Source organism: Capra hircus, chromosome 6 (genome assembly GCF_001704415.2).
Source record: "Capra hircus breed San Clemente chromosome 6, ASM170441v1, whole genome shotgun sequence".
NCBI lineage: Eukaryota > Metazoa > Chordata > Mammalia > Artiodactyla > Bovidae > Capra > Capra hircus.
This window is the reverse complement of record NC_030813.1, coordinates 36,200,208-36,220,084: the sequence shown is the minus strand read 5'-3', so window position 1 is coordinate 36,220,084 and position 19,877 is coordinate 36,200,208. Positions and strand designations below refer to the sequence as shown.

The window sequence follows — 19,877 nt, the reverse complement described above, 5'->3', positions numbered from 1 at the left end:
ATCACCTCCACTAGCTTTGTTCGTAGTGATGCTTTCTAAGGCCCACTTGACTTCACATTCCAAGATGTCTGGCTCTAGATTAGTGATCACATCATCATGATTATCTTGGTCGTGAAGATCTTTTTGTACAGTTCTTCTATGTATTCTTGCCACCTCTTCTTAATATCTTCTGCTTCTGTTAGGTCCAGACCATTTCTGTCCTTTATCGAGCCCATCTTTGCATGAAATGTTCCCTTGGTAGCTCTAATTTTCTTGAAGAGATCTCTAGTCTTTCCCATTCTGTTCTTTTCCTCCATTTCTTTGCACTGATCACTGAAGGCTTTCTTATCTCTTCTTGCTGTTCTTTGGAACTCTGCATTCAGATGCTTATATCTTTCCTTTTCTCCTTTGCTTTTCACCTCTCTTCTTTTCACAGCTATTTGTAAGGCCTCCCCAGACAGCCATTTTGCTTTTTTGCATTTCTTTTCCATGGGGATGGTCTTGATCCCTGTCTCCTGTACAATGTCACAAACCTCATTCCATAGTTCATCGGGCACTCTATCTATCAGATCTAGACATTCTAGGAATCAGATTTTAATAGATCTAAATCCTTAAATCTATTTCTCACTTCCACTGTATAATCATAAGGGATTTGATTTAGGTCATACCTGAATGGTCTAGCGGTTTTCCCTGCTTTCTTCAATTTAAGTCTGAATTTGGCAATAAGGAGTTCATGATCTGAGCCACAGTCAGCTCCTGGTCTTGTTTTTGTTGACTATAAAGAGCTTCTCCATCTTTGGCTGCAAAGAATATAATCAAGCTGATTCCGGTTTTGACCATCTGGTGATGTCCATGTGTAGAGTCCTCTCTTGTGTTGTTGGAAGAGGGTGTTTGCTATGACCAGTGCATTTTCTTGGCAAAACTCTATTAGTCCTTGCCCTGCTTCATTCTGCATTCCAAGGCCAAATTTGCCTGTTACTCCAGGTGTTTCTTGAGTTCCTACTTTTGCATTCCAGTCCCCTATAATGAAAAGGACATCTTTTTTTAGTTCTAAAAGATCTTGTAGGTCTTCATAAAACCATTCAACTTCAGTTTCTTCAGCATTACTGGTTGGGGCATAGACTTGGAAAACTGTGATATTGAATGGTTTGCCTTGGAGACGAACAGAGATCATTCTGTCATTTTTGAGATTGCGTCCAAGTACTGCATTTTGGACTCTTTTGTTGACCATGATGGCTACTCCATTTCTTCTGAGGGATTCCTGCCTGCAGTAGTAGACGTAATGGTCATCTGAGTTAAATTCACCCATTCCAGTCCATTTTAGTTCGCTGATTCCTAGAATGTCGACATTCACCCTTGCCATCTCTTGTTTGACCACTTCCAATTTGGCTTGATTCATGGACCTGACATTCCAGGTTCCTATGCAATATTGCTCTTTACAGCATCGGATCTTGCTTCTATCACCAGTCACATCCACAACTGGGTATTGTTTTTGCTTTGGCTCCATCCCTTCATTCTTTCTGGAGTTATTTCTCCACTGATCTCCAGTAGCATATTGGGCACCTAATGACCTGGGGAGTTCCTCTTTTGGTATCCTATCATTTTGCCTTTTCCTACTGTTCATGGGGTTCTCAAGGCAAGAATACTGAAGTGGCTTGCTATTCCCTTCTCCAGTGGACCACATTCTGTCAGTGGTGAGATAAATCACTGCAGATGGTGACTGCAGCCTTGAAATTAAAAGACACTCGCTCCTTGGAAGAAAAGCTATGACCAACCTAGACAGCATATTAAAAAGCAGAGACGTTACTTTGCCAACAAAGATCCATCTAGTCAAAGCTATGGTTTTTCCAGTAGTCATGTATGGATGTGAGAGTTGGACTATAAAGAAAGCTGAGCACTGAAGAATTGATGCTTTTGAACTGTGGCGTTGGAGAAGACTCTTGAGAGTCCCTTGAAGTGCAAGGAGATCCAACCAGTCAATCCTAAAGGAGATCAGTCCTGCATATTCACTGGAAGGACTGATGCTGAAGCTGAAACTCCGAAACTTTGGCACCTGATGTGAAGAACTGACTCACTGGAAAAGACCCTGGTGCTGGGAGGGATTGAAGGCAGGAGGAGAAGGGAATGACAGAGGATGAGATGGTTGGATGGCATCACCACCTCGATGGATGGAGTTTGAGTAAGCTCTGGGAGTTGGTGATGGACAGGGGAGCCTGGTGTGCTGCAGTCCATGGAGTTGCAAGAGTTGAACACTACTGAGCCACTGAACTGAGAAAAATCAATTTCATAGTCATGTGCATAGACTCTCAAAATATGCAAAAGGGAATCCTTCTACTCAAAAGTAAAAAGATAAAAAGTGTAAGGAAGGGAGGGAGGGAGGAAACTTGGTAGGTTGAAGTCTCAATACTGCATATGAAAGGTACGTCAGAAAAAACTACCTAAAAACTTGCTCTTCAGGGACTGTAGCAAAAATAAATTAAAGTTGTCTACTGGTTACAAAAAAAAATTCCAACAACTTCAGAACAAGGTCAGTGCAAAATAATTCCTGTGTTATGGTAACAGAGATTATTGTTAAATTTATCAGCCTGTTTCTTTTTAACATGACTGGAAACAAACTACCAATTGAAGTGAGAAATTTTAAAAGTCCAGTCAGCATTATAATGATAGATTTAATAAATCCATAAATTTTTTCTAAAAGAAGCAATCATATAATTGCACATCAATTCAGCACACTGTTGACAGGGGCTTTCCAAATTGTTAGCTAGTTTCACTATTACATCCCCAAAGGAAAAGAACACAATGTAGAAGATAAAGAAAACGGGGGAAATAGAAATTTGTGAGATCTACAAGCATCATTATAAAGAAAAGGGAAGGGAAAAATATATACATATATACACACACACATATATAAATTGATATATGTGAATACACACCCATATGAAACAAAGCAAAAAAGGAAAAATATGAAAAGCCAAGGAAAAGAGATAATTATCACCTATTAACACCTTTCAGAATTTAAGTGTCAGGGTTTAAGTTTAGAGATAAAATAAATATTAATAGGAAGGGCAGAGTTAGACTCTGCCACTATTTCACAAAGGAGAAAAAGATAATAATAAAGTATATTTCAAATATATCTCCAAAAGGATGACTCTTTGAAGACTGTCAATTGCACCATACCCACATTTTATTAATATATGTTTACCATACCCTTCAGATAACTAAAATCAGGCCAAAAATCTGCCCAAAATGTAGTATATGCTGTGATTTATTCAATAGGATTAAATCAAAGAAAGAAAATGTACAACTGTTTAGATTCATGAAATGAGAATTTTCATGAATAGTAGTTTTGTGAATCCCCTTATAATGACAATCATAGAGACACAATCCACTCTTGCAAATATTTTACAATATCATTCTATGTGTACAAATTAATTTGGCCTTTTGCACTGTTGCTGTCTTTTAGTTTCTTTCAAAGTCTCTTAAGAAGTTAAAAGAGTGCAAGTATTTCCTTTTAGTCAAAAGATTTAAGAAATAATAAAATCACAGCTAGTATTGATACTTAGTGCTTAGTGCAGAGTGTGATACTTTGCAAAGCAATTTCTATTTCAGTTCATGCTTACAGAAAAACCAAAGGCAGTATGATTTTTAGTCTTATTTTGCGTACGTGAAAGAACCTATACATAACCAGCTGGAGATTCCAGGACTGGGTAGGGGGCAAACCAGAGACTGTTTCCAGAATACATAAGGTTTACCACTAAGATGTACTGCCTGTCTGATCTCTTAATTTTATTGTTTACATGCTTCTAAAACAATGTTTGAGATAACTGTAATACAGAAAGTTACCACTGAAACAAAACTAAAAAGAACACAATGAATGAATAAGAGAAAGAAAAATACACAAAATTCAAAAGGAGTTAGCTATAGCAATTTAGCACAAACCAAAGCTCATAGATTTGTTTAAGTCAATGCTGAAATGGACATATCTAGTTCTCGTGTCAGATAAAAGGACGCCTAATTTCTTCCAGAAGTCATAATTTTTTTTTCTGACTAGATGGCCAGAATTTATCACAAGAATCCTTAAGTGACTGCATATCATGAGAAATATTGTCCACATCAGTTGGGCTATATATAGAGATGTTTCTCAGCAAGTGTTTTAATTCTCCCCTCTAGGAAAGCCAGGCTTCCTTGGTAGCTCAGCTAGTAAAGAATCCACCTGCAATGCAGGAGATCCAGGCTCGATTCTTGGGTCAGGAAGATCCCCTGGAGAAGGGATAGGTTACCCACTCCAGTATTCATGGGCTTCCCTGGGGGCTCAGATGGTAAAGAATCCACCTGCAATGCTGGAGAGCTGGGTTCGATTCCCGGGTTGGGAAGATCCCCTGGAGAAGGGCATGGCAACCCACTCCAGTATTCTTGCCTGAGGAATCCCATGGACAGAGGAGCCTGGAGGGCTACAGTCCATGGACTCACAGAGAGTCAGACACGACTGAGCAACTAAGGACAACCAGGAAAGTCAGTGGAAGAACAGTAAATTGTAACACTTTAAACTTATTATTGTAACTCTATTATGATTTAATAAAAAACTGAACTAAGGATCTGAATAGATGGCAGTGCCAAAAAAAAAAAAAAAAAAAAGATACAAATTGGTAAATAAGCTCATCAAGTGATGCTCCAATGAGCCATAAGGGAAATACAAGGCAATTCCACAACCGGATACCACTTTACATCTGCTAGGATGCTGAGAACAGAAAAGACAGTACCAAGTGTTGGTGAAGACGTGGAGACACTGGAGCCTGCTGTGGTGTGATGGTCCACGTCCCTTCATAATTCCTACACTGAAATCCCAACGCCCTACGTGACAGCCTGAGGTGGCAAGACCTTTAGGGTGTGCTTAGGTTGTGACGGTGGAGCTTTCACTAATAGGTTCTAATAGAAGAGACCCACAGAGATTCCCCACCCCTTCCACCAAGTGGTGACATGACAAGAAGGCGTCTGTCAGCCAGGAAGTCAGTCCTAACCAGCCATCAGGCCAAATCTGCTGGCACCATGGTTCGAGACCTCTCAGCCTCCACAACTGTGAGAAATAACTTTCTGTTGTATATAAGCTCCCTGATCTGTGGTATTTGGTTATAGCAGTCTGAATAAGATTGAGTCCTCACATACTATAAGATGGTGAATTGCTTTAGAAAATAGCTCCTCAAAGGGTTATACATAAAGTTACCACATGAACTAGCAGCTCCAGTCTGTGGTACACCTCAGAGAAATGAATACATATGTGCACACAAAAACTTGTACTTGGATGTTCACAACAGCATTATTCATAATAGTCCAACAGTGGAAACAAGCTAAATGCCCGTCAACTGATAGAGAGGTGAAACATAGTGTATCCATATAACAATTAGTAATAAGTTGATGTAGTGATGCACGCTACAACAGGATTAAACTTGCAAACATTTGGTTAAAGGAAAAGAAGCCAGTCACAAAGGACACATACTGTATGATTCCATTTATATGAAATACCTAGAATAGGCAAATCCATAAAGACGAGTGGTTGCCAAGGGCTGAGGAAGAGGACAGAGGGATGGAGGGAAAGGGGGCATCCTTTTTGGGTGATAAAAACTTCTAGAATTGATCAAAACTGAGTTTCAGGAACACCATCACGAGGCGTTAATAACCATCATCTTCAAGCATCAGGGAGTCTCATAAGGTGGAACTGCAATGACTACCCAGTTGTGTTAGGGATAGCTTCAAGGTTGAACGAATTAATAATTATTAGTTAAACTTTTTCGAATCTTGGAGCCTTCGAGTATGTGTTGGAAGCTTTGAACAAGGTAAGCATGGTGTTACCTTGAGGAATGTAATTAATTTCATAGACATGAGAGAAGGATTCTCCATGTCTGCAATCAAACAAGACAAAAACAAGATCACTCTTTAACTCTGCCTGAACAGAAAATCTTACCAGGAAAGAAGGGGAAAGCTATGTGACCACAAAAACGACCAAACACCCTCCTCTCCAGGTTAGCAAGAGTGACTAGCGCTTCTTCTCCAAGGACTCTCGCCAGTTCCTCTGGCTTCTGGAGTAAAAATTAAGATGCCTAATAGCCAAATGGCCTCTGCTTTCTAACAGCACCCATCCAAAAACAAACCCTCAATTCCTTTAAACCTCTCTAAAAATCACCTTACCCAAATCCTATAATAAGCTCTACCTGAGTCCCTCTTTTCTGAGACTCTCTGTTCAGTAGTAAGCCCAAATGGGCAAAGATATGTTTCTGACGGTATTTGGTTGATTAGAATCAACATATCTAAAATATTTATAATGTGTTAATAAACACATGTATGTAATTTATGTAAATAACTTCAAATTCTTACTGAAATATGCATACACATACACACATTACGTATATAATAATTACACTGATAAAAGAGGGAGGATACACACCACAATATTAAGTGTGGTTATTTCTGAATATTGGTATGACTGTTTCCCTTTTTGTTTTTCTGTATTTTATATTTTCCTTCAAATATTGCATATAATTTAAGAAGGTAGGAGGGGAAGAGAAAAGAAAAACTCTCCCAAAAGAATGTTTTAAGAGAGGAGTCTCATTCACAGTGGTTGTCAATGTATAAGGCTTTCAATCGTTAGCCTATTACAAACACTTGTGATGCTCACTGAAAATAAGGATTCCTGAGCTTCATCCTTGGAGTGGGCGCCAGAATTTATAAGTCACACACCAGGTGATTCCCATCCATAAGGTCTGAGGAACCTTGGAAAACTCAGCTTTGGGGACAAACTAGAACCTGAAAGATGTACAGATTAACAGGAGGAGGAGAAGACTACGTAGGCTAAAGAAGGAGAATGAGGAGCCTGAAACCATGAAGCTTCATTTGCCATGGAGAGGGAGAGGGAGGCACCAGACGCTCTCAATAAACCTGATTTTGATCCACGTGACAGAACTGTGGGCTCCTTTAGCAAACAGCTGGACACTGGGCAAGTTTGGAAACATAAGGTGGGCAGTATGTAATTTCACTCAAATTCCCCACCCACATTGTTGACATCAATCAGCAATTCACTGGTTCTTCAATTTATATCCACCTGCTTTCCTAACTTTTAACATTTCCACCAGCAATCTTCCCTCTTCTGATCCTATTAAATCTTTTCTACCCTCCCAGGAACTCATTCTCATATCTGCGCCTATACTGCCTATCAGCTGAAAATCTACCGCCAGCCAACAAAAAAACATGGAAAACAAAATTAAGTTTAAAAGCCCCTTGAAAGTGGAAGTTGCTCAGTCATGTCCGACTCTTTGTGACCCCATGCCTATATAGTCTATGGAATTCTCTAGGCCAGAATACTGGAGTGGGTAGCCTTTCCCTCCTCCAGATGATCTGGCCAACCCAGGGATCGAACCCAGGTCTCCCACATTGCAGGTAGATTCTTTACCAGCTGAGTCACAAGGGAAGCCACAAAAGCCTACTGAGTATCTATACAGCACAAGAGTATAAGTCACCTTTCAAGATCATAACCTTTTCTTTTTTTTAAGGAAAAGGACTTTCCGATGAGCAATCTGACATCACACTTGTGCCAAGAAATTTAAGTGGGAAAGTGTTCCCACCTTTAACTATTTAAAAGAAAACGTTTATAATCAAAATAAATAATTTAAGCTTTTGTCTAAAATATACAGTAAAATAACTTTATAGCTAAAAGAGACTTCAAAGTACAAACTTTCATTTTATTGATGACTGCTTCTTCAATGAGGACTCTAGCCTGTTCCTCTGGCTTTTGGGGTAAAAATGAAGATGTCTAATAGCCAAATTGCCTCTGCTTTCTCACAGCACCCAACCAAGAACAGACCCTTCACTTTCTTTAAACGTCTCTAAAAATCATCTTACCCAAATCCTATAATAGGCTCTACCTGACTCCCAGCTTGAGCTTGTTTCACAGCTTGTTAGCACTAAAACATACCCCTAAATTATTTTTTAGCTGAAAATTCCCCTTAATATTTTATGTCCCTTAAAATAGGTAACGGTACATTTTTTTTTAAGTGACAGATTTCCCATTGGCAGTAAAATTTTCAATTAACAGAGAAATACTACTTGATATTAAATCAGTTTAATACCATGGAAGGATGTTAACATGTCCTCATCCTAAGCTTACTGGAGTAGTTAATTTCAGGTATCAAACAAAAACTTCCAAGTGCACAAGGTTAGTGATGAACTAAATGGAAACCTAAAATGCAGTTTCTATAAAATCAAGAATTTACTCTAGAGGTTTCCTATTCCACTGCAATACTATTATGCATAAAGAATAAATTTAGGGCTTGTAAATTGTTAGAAACATAAGCCACTTTCAGGTGATTTGGAGTAGTTTTAAGAAAAGCCACATTCCATAAACCAAATGCTGTGTCTGATGAACTCAGTTGCACACTTAGAAGTACTCTCAAGCAAGAATGCCTTTTTGGTAGGTTATTGTCAAAAGTTCCATTTTAATAAACTGAGACTTTAATTTTTCAAAAAAAAAAAAAAAAAAACAAAACCCACCAGTATACTTTCCTCTTTTCATGTGTTTGAGTTAATACTTCAATTGTGATAGTGTGGGCAGAACACACTTCAAAGTCAGATTAACCTCCATTCAACAACCTACATTTGATACATTCATATATTTCTTTAGGCTTGCATCCTTGTACATAAAACAGAGGTAACACAAACTTTACTATTAGAAGTACTATCAGAAGGATTTAGGAGAGACTGCATATATGCAGAAGGAAGAAATACTGGTGGCAAAATTCCACAAGGAGTGACGTGTCTTTTGATTAGAGTAAGGGACAACTGGAAAACAGATACAGAATATAAAATTGCTCTGTGTAATAAAGGAAGAAGAATTGATTTCAGGTGGCTGAGAGCGAAGGACAGAAGGGACCCCGAGGCAGAGAAACGCTGGAGAGAAAAGGGAAGGACGACACAGCAAGACAGAGCAAGGCTGTGACACCCAATGGAAAGAAGTGGCAGTAAGAAGGTCCCTGTGGCCAGCCAGTCGCTTAATAAAACAAGGCTAGCATGCTTTCTATTTTAAGGTCTCCCTACTCTTATAGCTAATGTATTGATGTATCTGCTGCAATTAGTGGCCCTTCCCCCCAACAAAAAGGAACAAGTCTGTTGGATGAAAAAAATCTTGTCTAAAGCTGTCTTGGGCAGACAAGGGTCTCCTATGAAGTAGTGTTTTGAGGAAAACAAGAAATGTGGGCTATGTTCCAAGTTTGAACTTACACAAGGTGATGAAAAGGGAACAGTTATGAGAGATAAGAAACCAGCAAGCTGGAGAATTCAGCAGAAACAGAGAAGATCCAAGAGGTGTCTGGAAGGAAATGAAACCCCAGAGATAGAGGGGGATAGAGGTAAAAGGCAGAGTTCATTTTATTTGAATATTATGGGACCAGTAGGCTGTGAGGGGGAAAAACCAGGCTAACTTCTGGCTACATGTAATGTCAGCTCCCTTTCCTTCTGAGGAATGAATAACGTTTCATACCTCAGATACACCTGTTTTCGGAAACTCTTCTTATAACTATCACTGGAGAAGGGAATGACAACCCACTCCAGCACTCTTCCCTGGAGGATCCCATGGACAGAGAAACCTGGCAAGGCTACAGTCTAGTCCATGGGGTCGCAAGAGTCGGACACGACTTAGTGATTAAAACACCTCCACCACAACTATCACAGAAAAGAGGCTAACTTTTAAAAATGATACTAAACTAGCACGATGTTTCATTTTATCCAATATAGTGGACCAAGACTGGTTGATGTGGGGAGGGGGAGGAAAAGCAGACATTTGTCAAAAACCACTTACAACTTCAGTATAACTAGGAGATCAAAGATTCTCCAACATGTCAGATGGGGCAAAGCTGTGATTTTGAGGAAGGAAAATGAGCAGTTTGGGCGAGGAAGTCAGAGTTAGAAGCCTTAAAATCATCTCCGCAGTAAGACCGCTCAGGTCAGATCCCTTTTGAAATATTCTGGCAACAAAGTGGCCTTTGCAAATAAATGACTAATTACTATGCTACTTTATGTTAACGAAAAAGATTAGACATTTATGTTCAGAAATTCGAGAGGCTTAACTAAAAGACTCTTGCATTTTTTTCAAATTGTACAAAAAAAGAGTAATAAAGGACAGACTACAGGCGTGCTCTCGGTAAACAGGTGCTGCAGCACTGTGTAGCTGCTCACTTCTCTAGGGAAGGCTACCGGCCCTGCGGGGAAGCGAGTCCGGCAAGGCACGGTCCCTCGCAGCGGTTATAACGGCACAGGTGCCCGCAACTGATCCATTTAAAACGCCCAAATAGAAACGAAGTGTATCTCGGATTCAAACCAACCAAGGGAGTCTTTGTTAAATTGCAATTCCCTTACTACTACCTAGAAGCAGAGAGAGTGAAGGGAGCTTCCCACAGGCTCTCGCGTCTCCCGAGCTGCGTCAGCTTCGCACAGAGTCGCTTCTACAGAGACTGAGCACCGACGAGCAACCCAGCAGGAAGGGGACCCGATACGCAGTTTGACCGCCCTCGGCGGCGGCCCCACCTCTCCGGGGCTCGCTCGGATGCATGTTGCCGAGCTAAGCCCTACGTCCTTGCCTGACCCCTTTCCCCACGGGGAGCCAGCCTCCCTGCCTTCGGCCAGCAGCCGCGTCCCCCCGCTTATACCTTGACTCGGGATTCTTGCTCCGGCTCGTCCTGTCCTGGCGGGCAGGCTGGGCACTCCCGGGAGTCCGCTGCAAGGCGCGGACGCCCGGGCCGCTATTTGTAAACAAGCTCCACGTGCGCTCGCCCTGCCCCATTCGCATCCCGCTCAAGGCACCCGAGGCGGCGCAGCTTTCCCGTGAGCACTCCGAGGGTGCGATTTTTATTCCCCGTAAGAGTGGGGGGAAGCCTCGCCCACAGAGCCGGGACACTGGGAAAAGGGCTAAGACAAGGTGAGCTTGCACCGCTCCCTGCTGGCGGGCGAAGCAGTCTGCAGGTTGGAGCAGCCCGGCCCTTAGCAGAAGCCACGCGACGCCCTGAGACTCCAAGGAGGTTGGGCCCGCCTCCTCCCCACCGCCCGCCGCGACCCCGCCCCCTGAGACCCCGCCCCCGGGCCGCGCGCGCTCGCTCGCGCAGGCCCCGCCCCCTCGCCGACACAACGTTCCTGCGGGGGCGCGCGCGTGCCCCCTAATCCCCCGCCTTCCGGCTCCGGCGGCGACGCTCGCTGCTTGCCGCCGCCGCGCTGCCGGTGTCAGCCTCCCTCGGGAGACTCCATTTGCTCCCAGATTGGTCTGGTCTCAGGCGGAGAGCGATGCCCCCGGCCCGCGGACTGGTGTCCCCCGGGCCAAGCGCCTTCTCCCTCGCTGGCTGGCTTCGGTGGTGACATCCTGGTTGCTGGCGACCACGGAGGAATCCGGGCTCCCTCTCCATGAGCAAAGACGTCCCGCGTTTCTGCGGGGAAAGGCCCTCGCTAACACGGCTGCTCTCTGACCTCTTAATTTCAGGAGGTAGGCAATTCAGGTCCCGCTCCTTGACACTGTGTGTGTAATGCCCCAAAGCAGTGTTTGTTGTATTTAGCCATCACATTCGTAGGAGGCGTTAATTTTCTCAACACAGTTGCAGGATAGGTGTGGGTAATGCCACAGACCCTGATATTGAACGAAAAATGTTTTTGGTATTTTCCTTTAGGTTTTCGGAGACTTGGAGTGCCTATACAGCCCCCCTTCAGGAACTGCTTCTGTTGGCCATCGAGGATCATCTTTCACCAGGATTATCGTAACATCTTCACTGAGCCTTCCACCCCATACTCTCTACCATGAGTCCTGGTTTCTGCCAATGAAGTTTTTTTTTTTTTTTTTTTTTTTAATGCTTTCTATTTTAATCATGTGACACCACTTCTGGTCAGCCTTTTCCCTTTTCAGTTGCCAAACACATTAGGTAGAAGTTTGTGTCCTGTTAAAGTACAGAGTTTCTTGCTTGTCCACTCTCAGCCTTGTTTGCACTGCTCACTTCTGTTCAGCTTGCCTTCTCCTGCTTGCCTATGATTTCCATAATCACTCTCTTGCGTAACCTGTAGCAGTCCTTGCCCGGGGAGGCAGCATTCCATACAGTGCACTGCCTGACAAGGACAGCAGTCAGGGGGTGAGTTTTCCCATTATAATTTCTTATTAAGTTTGCAAGTCCTGTCTTAAAAACTTTGTTCCCTAGCACATTTCTCCAAATTCGTCCACCAGTGTCTTAGTTCCTTTAACATAGAGCCTCACCCATAGGATGGCAAAAACAATTAGGTACACAATGGGACTGTTTTAGAGACCTTGCTGATACAGTATGGCTTGTCATCACCATTGAGATCACAGTTCATGAAAAGATCTTAAACTTAGGAGAAGCAAGATAGAAGATAGGATTAATTGGAGCTAGTCTTTGTTGTTTTAAGTTTGTAAATTTTAAAAGAGCAAACTGAAGAGAGTCACATAGGCTTGGCCTGGAAGTTGGCCAACACACTGCCCATCTAGGTCCTAGTGGGGCAGGAAAGGGATCTTAAAACACCATTTTTTAAATCTCATTGTGTCCAAATCTAACTTGTTAAAAGATCTTGTAGTAATCCTCTAAAATATTAGATACAATGTTGGGGAAACGAAAGCGTGTGGTGTTGACGATTAAGGACAAGCTTGACATTATTAAGAAATTGGAGGAGGGCATCTCTTTCAAAAAGCTTTCTGTGGTGTATGGAATTGGTGAATCCACAGTTCGTGATATTAAAAAGAACAAAGAAAGGATAATAAACTATGCCAACAGTTCAGATCCTACAAGTGGGGTATCCAAACGTAAATCTATGAAGTCGTCCACATATGAAGAACTTGACAGAGTCATGATAGAGTGGTTTAACCAACAGAAGACAGATGGAATTCCAGTGTCAGGAACAATTTGTGCAAAGCAAGCCAAGTTCTTTTTTGATGCTCTGGGGATGGAAGGTGATTTTAATGCATCCTCTGGCTGGCTGACTCGATTCAAGCAGCGCCATGGTATTCCAAAGGCAGCTGGTAAAGGAACAAAATTAAAAGGAGATGAAACTGCTGCCAGTGAGTTTTGTGGTAACTTTCAGGCATTCGTCGAGAGAGAGAATCTACAACCAGAACAAATTTATGGTGCTGATCAAACTGGATTGTTCTGGAAGTGTCTACCATCAAGGACATTAGCTCTTGAAACTGAGCAGAGTTCTGGTTATAGATCAAGCAGAGAGAGAATCATCATTATGTGTTGTGCAAATGCCACTGGCTTACACAAACTTAATCTTTGTGTTGTGGGAAAAGCAAAAAAACCTCGTGCATTCAAAGGAGCTGACCTTTCAAACCTTCCTGTCACTTATTTCAGTCAAAAAAGTGCATGGATAGAACATTCTGTTTTCAGACAGTGGTTTGAAAAATACTTTGTGCCACAGGTACAGAAGCATTTGAAATCCAAGGGGCTTCTAGAAAAAGCAGTGCTCCTTTTGGACTTTCCACCAGCACATCCAAATGAAGAATTGTTGAGTTCAAATGATGGCAGAATAATTGTGAAATATTTACCACCAAATGTCACAAGTCTCATTCAGCCTATGAGCCAAGGAGTTCTAGCCACAGTAAAAAGATACTACCGAGCAGGACTTCTCCAGAAATACATGGATGAAGGAATTGACCCCAGAATGTTCTGGAAGAACTTGACAGTGTTAGATGCAATTTATGAAGTGTCGAGAGCTTGGAACATGATAAAGTCAAGTACCATAACCAAAGCGTGGAAAAAACTTTTCCCTGGCACTGAAGAGAATTCAGGCATGAACATTGATGAAGGAGCCATTTTAGCAGCTAACTTAGCAACAGTTTTACAGAACACAGAAGACTGTGAACACGTTGACCTTGAAAATATTGATCAGTGGTTTGACTCTCGGAGTGATGATTCAAGCTGTCAGGTCCTAACTGACAGTGAAGGTGTGGAGGACCAGGCCAAGCCTGCTGAGACCAAGCCTTCCAGTAAGACTAGAAAAACAGAACTGAATCCAGAGAAGCATATTAGCCATAAAGCTGCACTTGAATGGACCGAAAATTTACTAGATTATTTAGAACAACAAGATGACATGCTTCTGTCTGATAAACTGGTATTGCGAAGGCTTCGAACCGTAATAAGAAGAAAACAGAAGATCCAGAATAACAAAAGTCATTAATAAGGCTCTTAAGAGTTTCCATGTATTTGCATCTTTGTGACTTTATCTGCAGTGGAACTTAATTTCTTATTTGAAGTGCTGTGGATTTCAAAGCCAAATGCATTTTATAAATGACTTTAGAATTAGATGCCATTTTGGATTGCGTAAATCACTGCACTTGAATGTCGATTCTGGGAAGTTGACATGTACCTTGTTTGTCTACTGTTCCTAATCTGTATTGTACTAATTTAGATCATAAGGTACCTGAGCCCAGGGCGCCTGTGTCTGTTTTGTGCCTGAATGTCATTGTCTAATAGAGGACCTCTCACACTATAGGCAATCAATAAATCTTTCTTAAATTGAATTTTTATGACTTTCTCTGAACTTCAGTTTCCAAACTGAAATACGTTGTGTGTGTGTGGGGGGGTAAGTTTCCATGTCTATGGTTTTTTTCTACCTGCTGAAAATTGTAGAACTCAGCAAAGATTATACTTGAAGGACATGTATTTCACTATGAAAGCAGAGAACTTAAGGAAAATAGTTTAAAGCCTGAAATATGGCATTCTGTACCGACAGTATTTGGACAGCCAGCAGTTCAGATTAGCTGTCTCTGAATGTAATGAGGGAAGAAGAAAATCAGGTTAAAACATCCTCAGGGAAAGGGCTTGCACTTCACTTTTATTTCATGTGACAGTAGGGAGAGTTCCTTCATAGTTGTGGAAAGAATGCCATCACTCTTCCAGAAAAATAGATTTCATTTTCCAAATCATTGCTGTTAGGAGAGAGTGAGGGTTAAATTGTATTAGCTGTCATTTTGATCCTTTATTAGTAGAGATATGTCAGTAGTTTTTAATAAGCTATTTGATATAACACTTTAAAGCTTCCCAGTACATCATTTGCATTCCCCATAAGAATTAATACTGGGAATATAAGCAAACATCGCATTTGTGCAACCATCACATGAACAATGGATTGACATTAAATCAAACCTGAGAAACAGCCTACACTGCTGAGGGACTATGGGCAAGTTACTTAACCCATCTGTAAAACAGGAATAATACCTGCCTGCAGGAGTTTTTGTGAGGAGCACATGAGTTAATAAATGGATTTTAAAGTCATAGAGACTTAGAAAAGGACCTGGCTCAGAATAAGTTCTCGGAGTGTTAGCTACTGTCACTGAGTTGCAGAAATAATGAGTTTCAGAAGTGTGCTCAGCGGATCCCTTATGTAGCTACATTTTATTATTATTATTTTTTTTAATTTTATTTTTACTTTATTTTTCTTTACAATACTGTATTGGTTTTGCCATACATTGATTTGATGCTCGTATACACTCGTGGCGGATTCATGTCAATGTAGCTACATTTTAAAGGGAGGTGAGTTAAAGAGATGCAAGTGATTAGATTCAGGTGAAATACAATCATAACGTATTTCAGTGAAAACTGGAAGGTTAATCCAATTTAGAAGTTATTTCCTGACCATCTACTGCTAGGCACAATGGGGTATGCAGGCATATTTAAGACATCTTAGTTTGGATTATAAAAGGAAATGGGAATGGAATTATAGTTTCTTTGCTCCAGGCCTGCTAATAACACACATAGTGGCTTTGTTCATAGAATCTGTTACTAATATTGGCCTCATTCACTGAAGTAATAAAATATCTCTAAAGCAGATAAAATAGCAGTTAGCAGAAGACTTAAAATATCAAACTAAACTAACAGATCAGTAGAACATCAGAGCAAAAGAAATGTCACAGGAGACTTTACAGTAATCAGGTTCAGCCATATATAGGGAGGTTTGTTGTGATTGATTTGAGATTTTAGAAGCTCTGACAGTCCGTCATGAAGACTGTTAGAGCTCAGAATTCTGCCTTTTGACAAAGCAGAAATTTTAAGTTTGAGAGGAGCCTTTTCAGAAAACCTCTAAGAAGATATTTTCTTTGAGAGAATTCATACATTATTATTAATACATACTTCATCTTCTAAAAAGGCCTGAGGAAATGAAACTTTATGTAGATAAGCCCTGAAGCTGTTTGTCTTCGTGGAGGCGAACAGATTCTGAAACCTGGAAATGACATGTTTGAATACTGCTTTGCATTTTTCACACAGCTTTTTTGCTAACAAAAACTTCTCAAACTTCTTTCAGTCATGACATTGAAATGGTTTAATTCTGTTTTATCATAATGATATAAATGGTACATTCTAATTCCATAATTAATTGTAATTCAAAAGTTTTTCCTTTAGCAGGTATTGTTGTATTAATTATATTCTCTAGGACAACACATTGTGTTATCTTGGTTCACCCCTTGCTCCTAATATGTATCCTAGTTTAAGAAGCCCAGAAATAATGTGCTCTCATTTGACTTTGTGCTCTGTAAAGAAAAATATCCACAAATTTATTTTTAAATAAATTTATAAATGGAAGTTGGTATATTTTCCATTTATAAAAATGCTTATTTTTTTAGAGGATTTGTAAGACTAACAGAACTCAGACCAAATGGAAAGTGTTTGGCAACTGTGAGTATACTTTAAAAAAAATTGTGTAGTGGTAATATTTACTATTTCATAATTCAATTTCAGAGAATAATATAGGAGTTGACGGGAAACCTTTGAGTGCTCGGTAAATATAATAGAGTTGGCAAGACCCAGATCAGTGCCACAGTCAATTCAAGCAGAATTATAGGATTATAATGGCACTCTTGTTCTGGGATTCTTTTTTGTTTTCAATCTAGCTTCAGACTGAACTCTCTGGTCACTTCATTATGCATTTCCCGACTTAGTAAGATCATGGACTAAGTGGCACAGCAGACATGAAGCTGCTGCTGCTGCTAAGTCGCTTCAGTCGTGTCCAACTCTGTGCGACCCCATAGATGGCAGCCCACCAGGCTCTGCCGTCCCTGGGATTCTCCAGGCAAGAACACTGGAGTGGGTTGCCATTTCCTTCTCCAGTGCATGCAAGTGGAAAGTGAAAGTGTAGTCGCTCAGTTGTGTCCGACTCTTCGCGACCCCATGGTAAGCCTACCAGGCTTCTCTGTCCATGGGATTTTCCAGGCAAGAGTACTGGAGCGGGGTGCCATTGCCTTCTCCAGACATGAAGCAGGGCACAGCTATTTAGGTCACGATCTCAGAGACCCTCTGCCTCCAGTGCTGTGGCCAGAGCCACACAATATACTACAAATCAAAGCTAGGACCTGCATTCCAAATTTAGCCTGCCTTCAGGAGTACTAGGTCCACTTACTAATACTTTCACAAAGTTGACCTTTTCTCATTTAAACATATGCTTTAGCTCCATCCTAAGCAAAATCATAGGTCTTATGTGTCAGTTGCAGTTTCTTTCTAGTTCAGATAAATATAAACTTAAAAAAAAATAACCATCTGTAACCCCAGATTATCTTATATATATCATTGGCACACTTTGTGAAGAGCTTCCCTGGTGGCTCAGTGGTAAAGAATCTTCTGCCACTGAAGGAGATGTGGGTTCCATCCCCGATCCAGGAAGATCCCCTGGAGAAGGAAATGGCAACCCACCTCAGTATCCTTGCCTGGGAAATCCCATGGACAGAGGAGCCTGGTGGGCTACAGTCCATGGGATCACAAAGAATTAGATATGACTTAGCGACTGAGCAACAACACTGTGAAACTCTGGCCAAGCAGAATGAGGGTGATTGTTGTTACACAGTAGCTAAGTTGTGTCCGACTGTTTGTGACCCCATGGACTCTGTAGCCCACCAGGGTCTTCTGTCCAAATACCAGCTTCTCTGTCTTCTCCTTAGATAACCTTGACAACTTTCCAGACCTCTCTGAACCCCAAGTTTCTTCATATGTAAAAGGGTTGCAGGCTAAATGGGCACACTCCAAGCATGCATAAACACCACTATTAGGCACCTAGGGCTGTTCATCGACAACCCCTGGTCTCGAGGCTTGGCCTGGAGAATGGTGGCTCTGTGCAGACCTCCAGGAGGCCTGAGCATCCTTGTTGAGGTCTAGGGCACTGCCTTATCATGGGGAATGTTCACTGGGGTGCCTGCACAAGTGAGAGGGCAGTGCTGAATTCCTCAGAACCTTAAAAATACAGTGTGTGCCATCAGTCACCATAAGGCCTCATCCAGCAGTCAAAACATGGGGGTGGCGGGGGAGTCCCTGCTTTAGCAGTGTTCTGGGATAACAGGGCTCACAGAGAAACGGGTTCTTCCAGGCAGCTGAAGGCATCCTTGTGAGATGATGAGCTTGTATGCTAAAGGCAGAAATGCAAACTGCTTGTGTAAATGGGGGAAACTGGAGGAGCAGAGTGGCACCCGGTCAGGAAGCAGCACTATCAGCACAGTCCCCCATGTAACGATGAGTCCAAGGTCACCGGGCCTGGTTTGCTCAGCAGCATCCCTGGTTTATGTGATTGTCTGGTGTGTTACAATGCCCTTTTTACTCTCAAATGTCCCAGCTTAGAAGAGAAGTTAGATGGTTTCCCTACCAAGACCCTGAGAAGGGGTTTTCATCTGCCCCAGGTCACACAGTCACTAGGCGGCCAAGAAGGAAGTAGAAGCTGCTTCTCTTAGCTCCGACAGTGTGGCCTAGTGGCCACGGGTAGGGGCTTCCTCCAGAGTGCACCTCCGAGGGCTGGATGGCAATCCCAATCCCACTCTGTGCTGGAGTCCAACCCAGCACCTGCTTGCTTGATACAGGTGGGAGGACCCTTACTGAGATTCTGTCTCCTGGAGGACAAGGAGTATTCCCAGTTCATGTCCTGAATGTCTGCTATGTACCAGGCATGTGTGATCCTTAATACCAATTTGGGGATGTATAATACCCCTTTCAGAGGGAATTCCCAAAGGAAGCTGGCAGAGACCCAACCAAACACTGCTATCTGAGACAAAAGACGGATCACAGCATTTGCAGGAAGCGGAGGTCCTCTTTACACCCCCCTCCCCCTCGGATATGCAGACTGCAGGAATCTATGAGGCTCTCTGCCAAGGTCTTCCTTAAAACCACCTTTAGCTGAGTGTGTGTCATTCCAGAGAATGCATGCACCAGTATCAGTCCCCAGGCAGCTGCATATCACTGTAAATCTATCAGGCTCAGAAAAATCCTTCAGTGTAGCTCCATGCAACTGACAGGCACAGTCATCATGAGGGCATCTTTTAAATTTTCTTCTGACCAAAAGATCAGATCTGGGGGAAGAAGTAGATCCAACCATGCCTCCTTCCTCTTGTTACCAGGGTGGCCAACATCATTTCTACATGGAAATCACTGGGGGTGGGGGGCACTGGAGCCCATCCTTGTTCCTGACTCTACTCTTCCTCCTGGTCTAGGTTGCCCCAAACTTGTCTGGCTTGTGTACCCATGTCAAGAGAGTACTTGTTTAGGATATTTAGAAAGTCAGAAACAAAAGGTGCTATAAATGCATAATGAAATGTGTAAGGCATACTGTCTTTCACATTTTTTGGTTAACCTAAAGATGGATGTGAACATACTTAGTGTAGTTCCTTTGTGGAATTTTAGGTGTAATTTATGAATATCCCTAGAACTTCAAACATAGAAGTTTGGGTGTTTGTATGTCCATAGTGACTCTGTACTGAATGGCTAATATCACTGTAGCTAATTAAATCACTGGGGGATATGATATATTAGACTTACTATACAGATATTAAAGAAATCAGTGAGATTTTGGAACATTTAACTTTTTTCTTGAAGAGAAAAAATTGCCTGTAACACTCAGCCTCA

At 41.8% G+C, this 19,877-nt stretch overlaps 2 protein-coding genes across 2 annotated transcripts in view; one reads left to right on the top strand and one right to left on the bottom strand.

Moving 5' to 3' along the window:
* Positions 1 to 10,903, bottom strand: part of FAM13A (family with sequence similarity 13 member A) — a 342,045-nt gene extending 331,142 nt beyond the window's left edge. Inside the window, exon 1 of the mRNA XM_013964541.2 lies at positions 10,668 to 10,903. The gene's annotated coding sequence lies outside the window, so the exon portion shown is untranslated. The remainder of the gene's footprint in view (positions 1 to 10,667) is intronic.
* Positions 11,204 to 14,524, top strand: TIGD2 (tigger transposable element derived 2). Its single transcript, XM_005681434.3, has 2 exons — positions 11,204 to 11,491; positions 11,673 to 14,524. Exon 2 carries the CDS (start codon positions 12,607 to 12,609, stop codon positions 14,179 to 14,181), a length of 1,575 nt encoding a protein of 524 aa, XP_005681491.1. The 5' UTR covers positions 11,204 to 11,491; positions 11,673 to 12,606; the 3' UTR covers positions 14,182 to 14,524.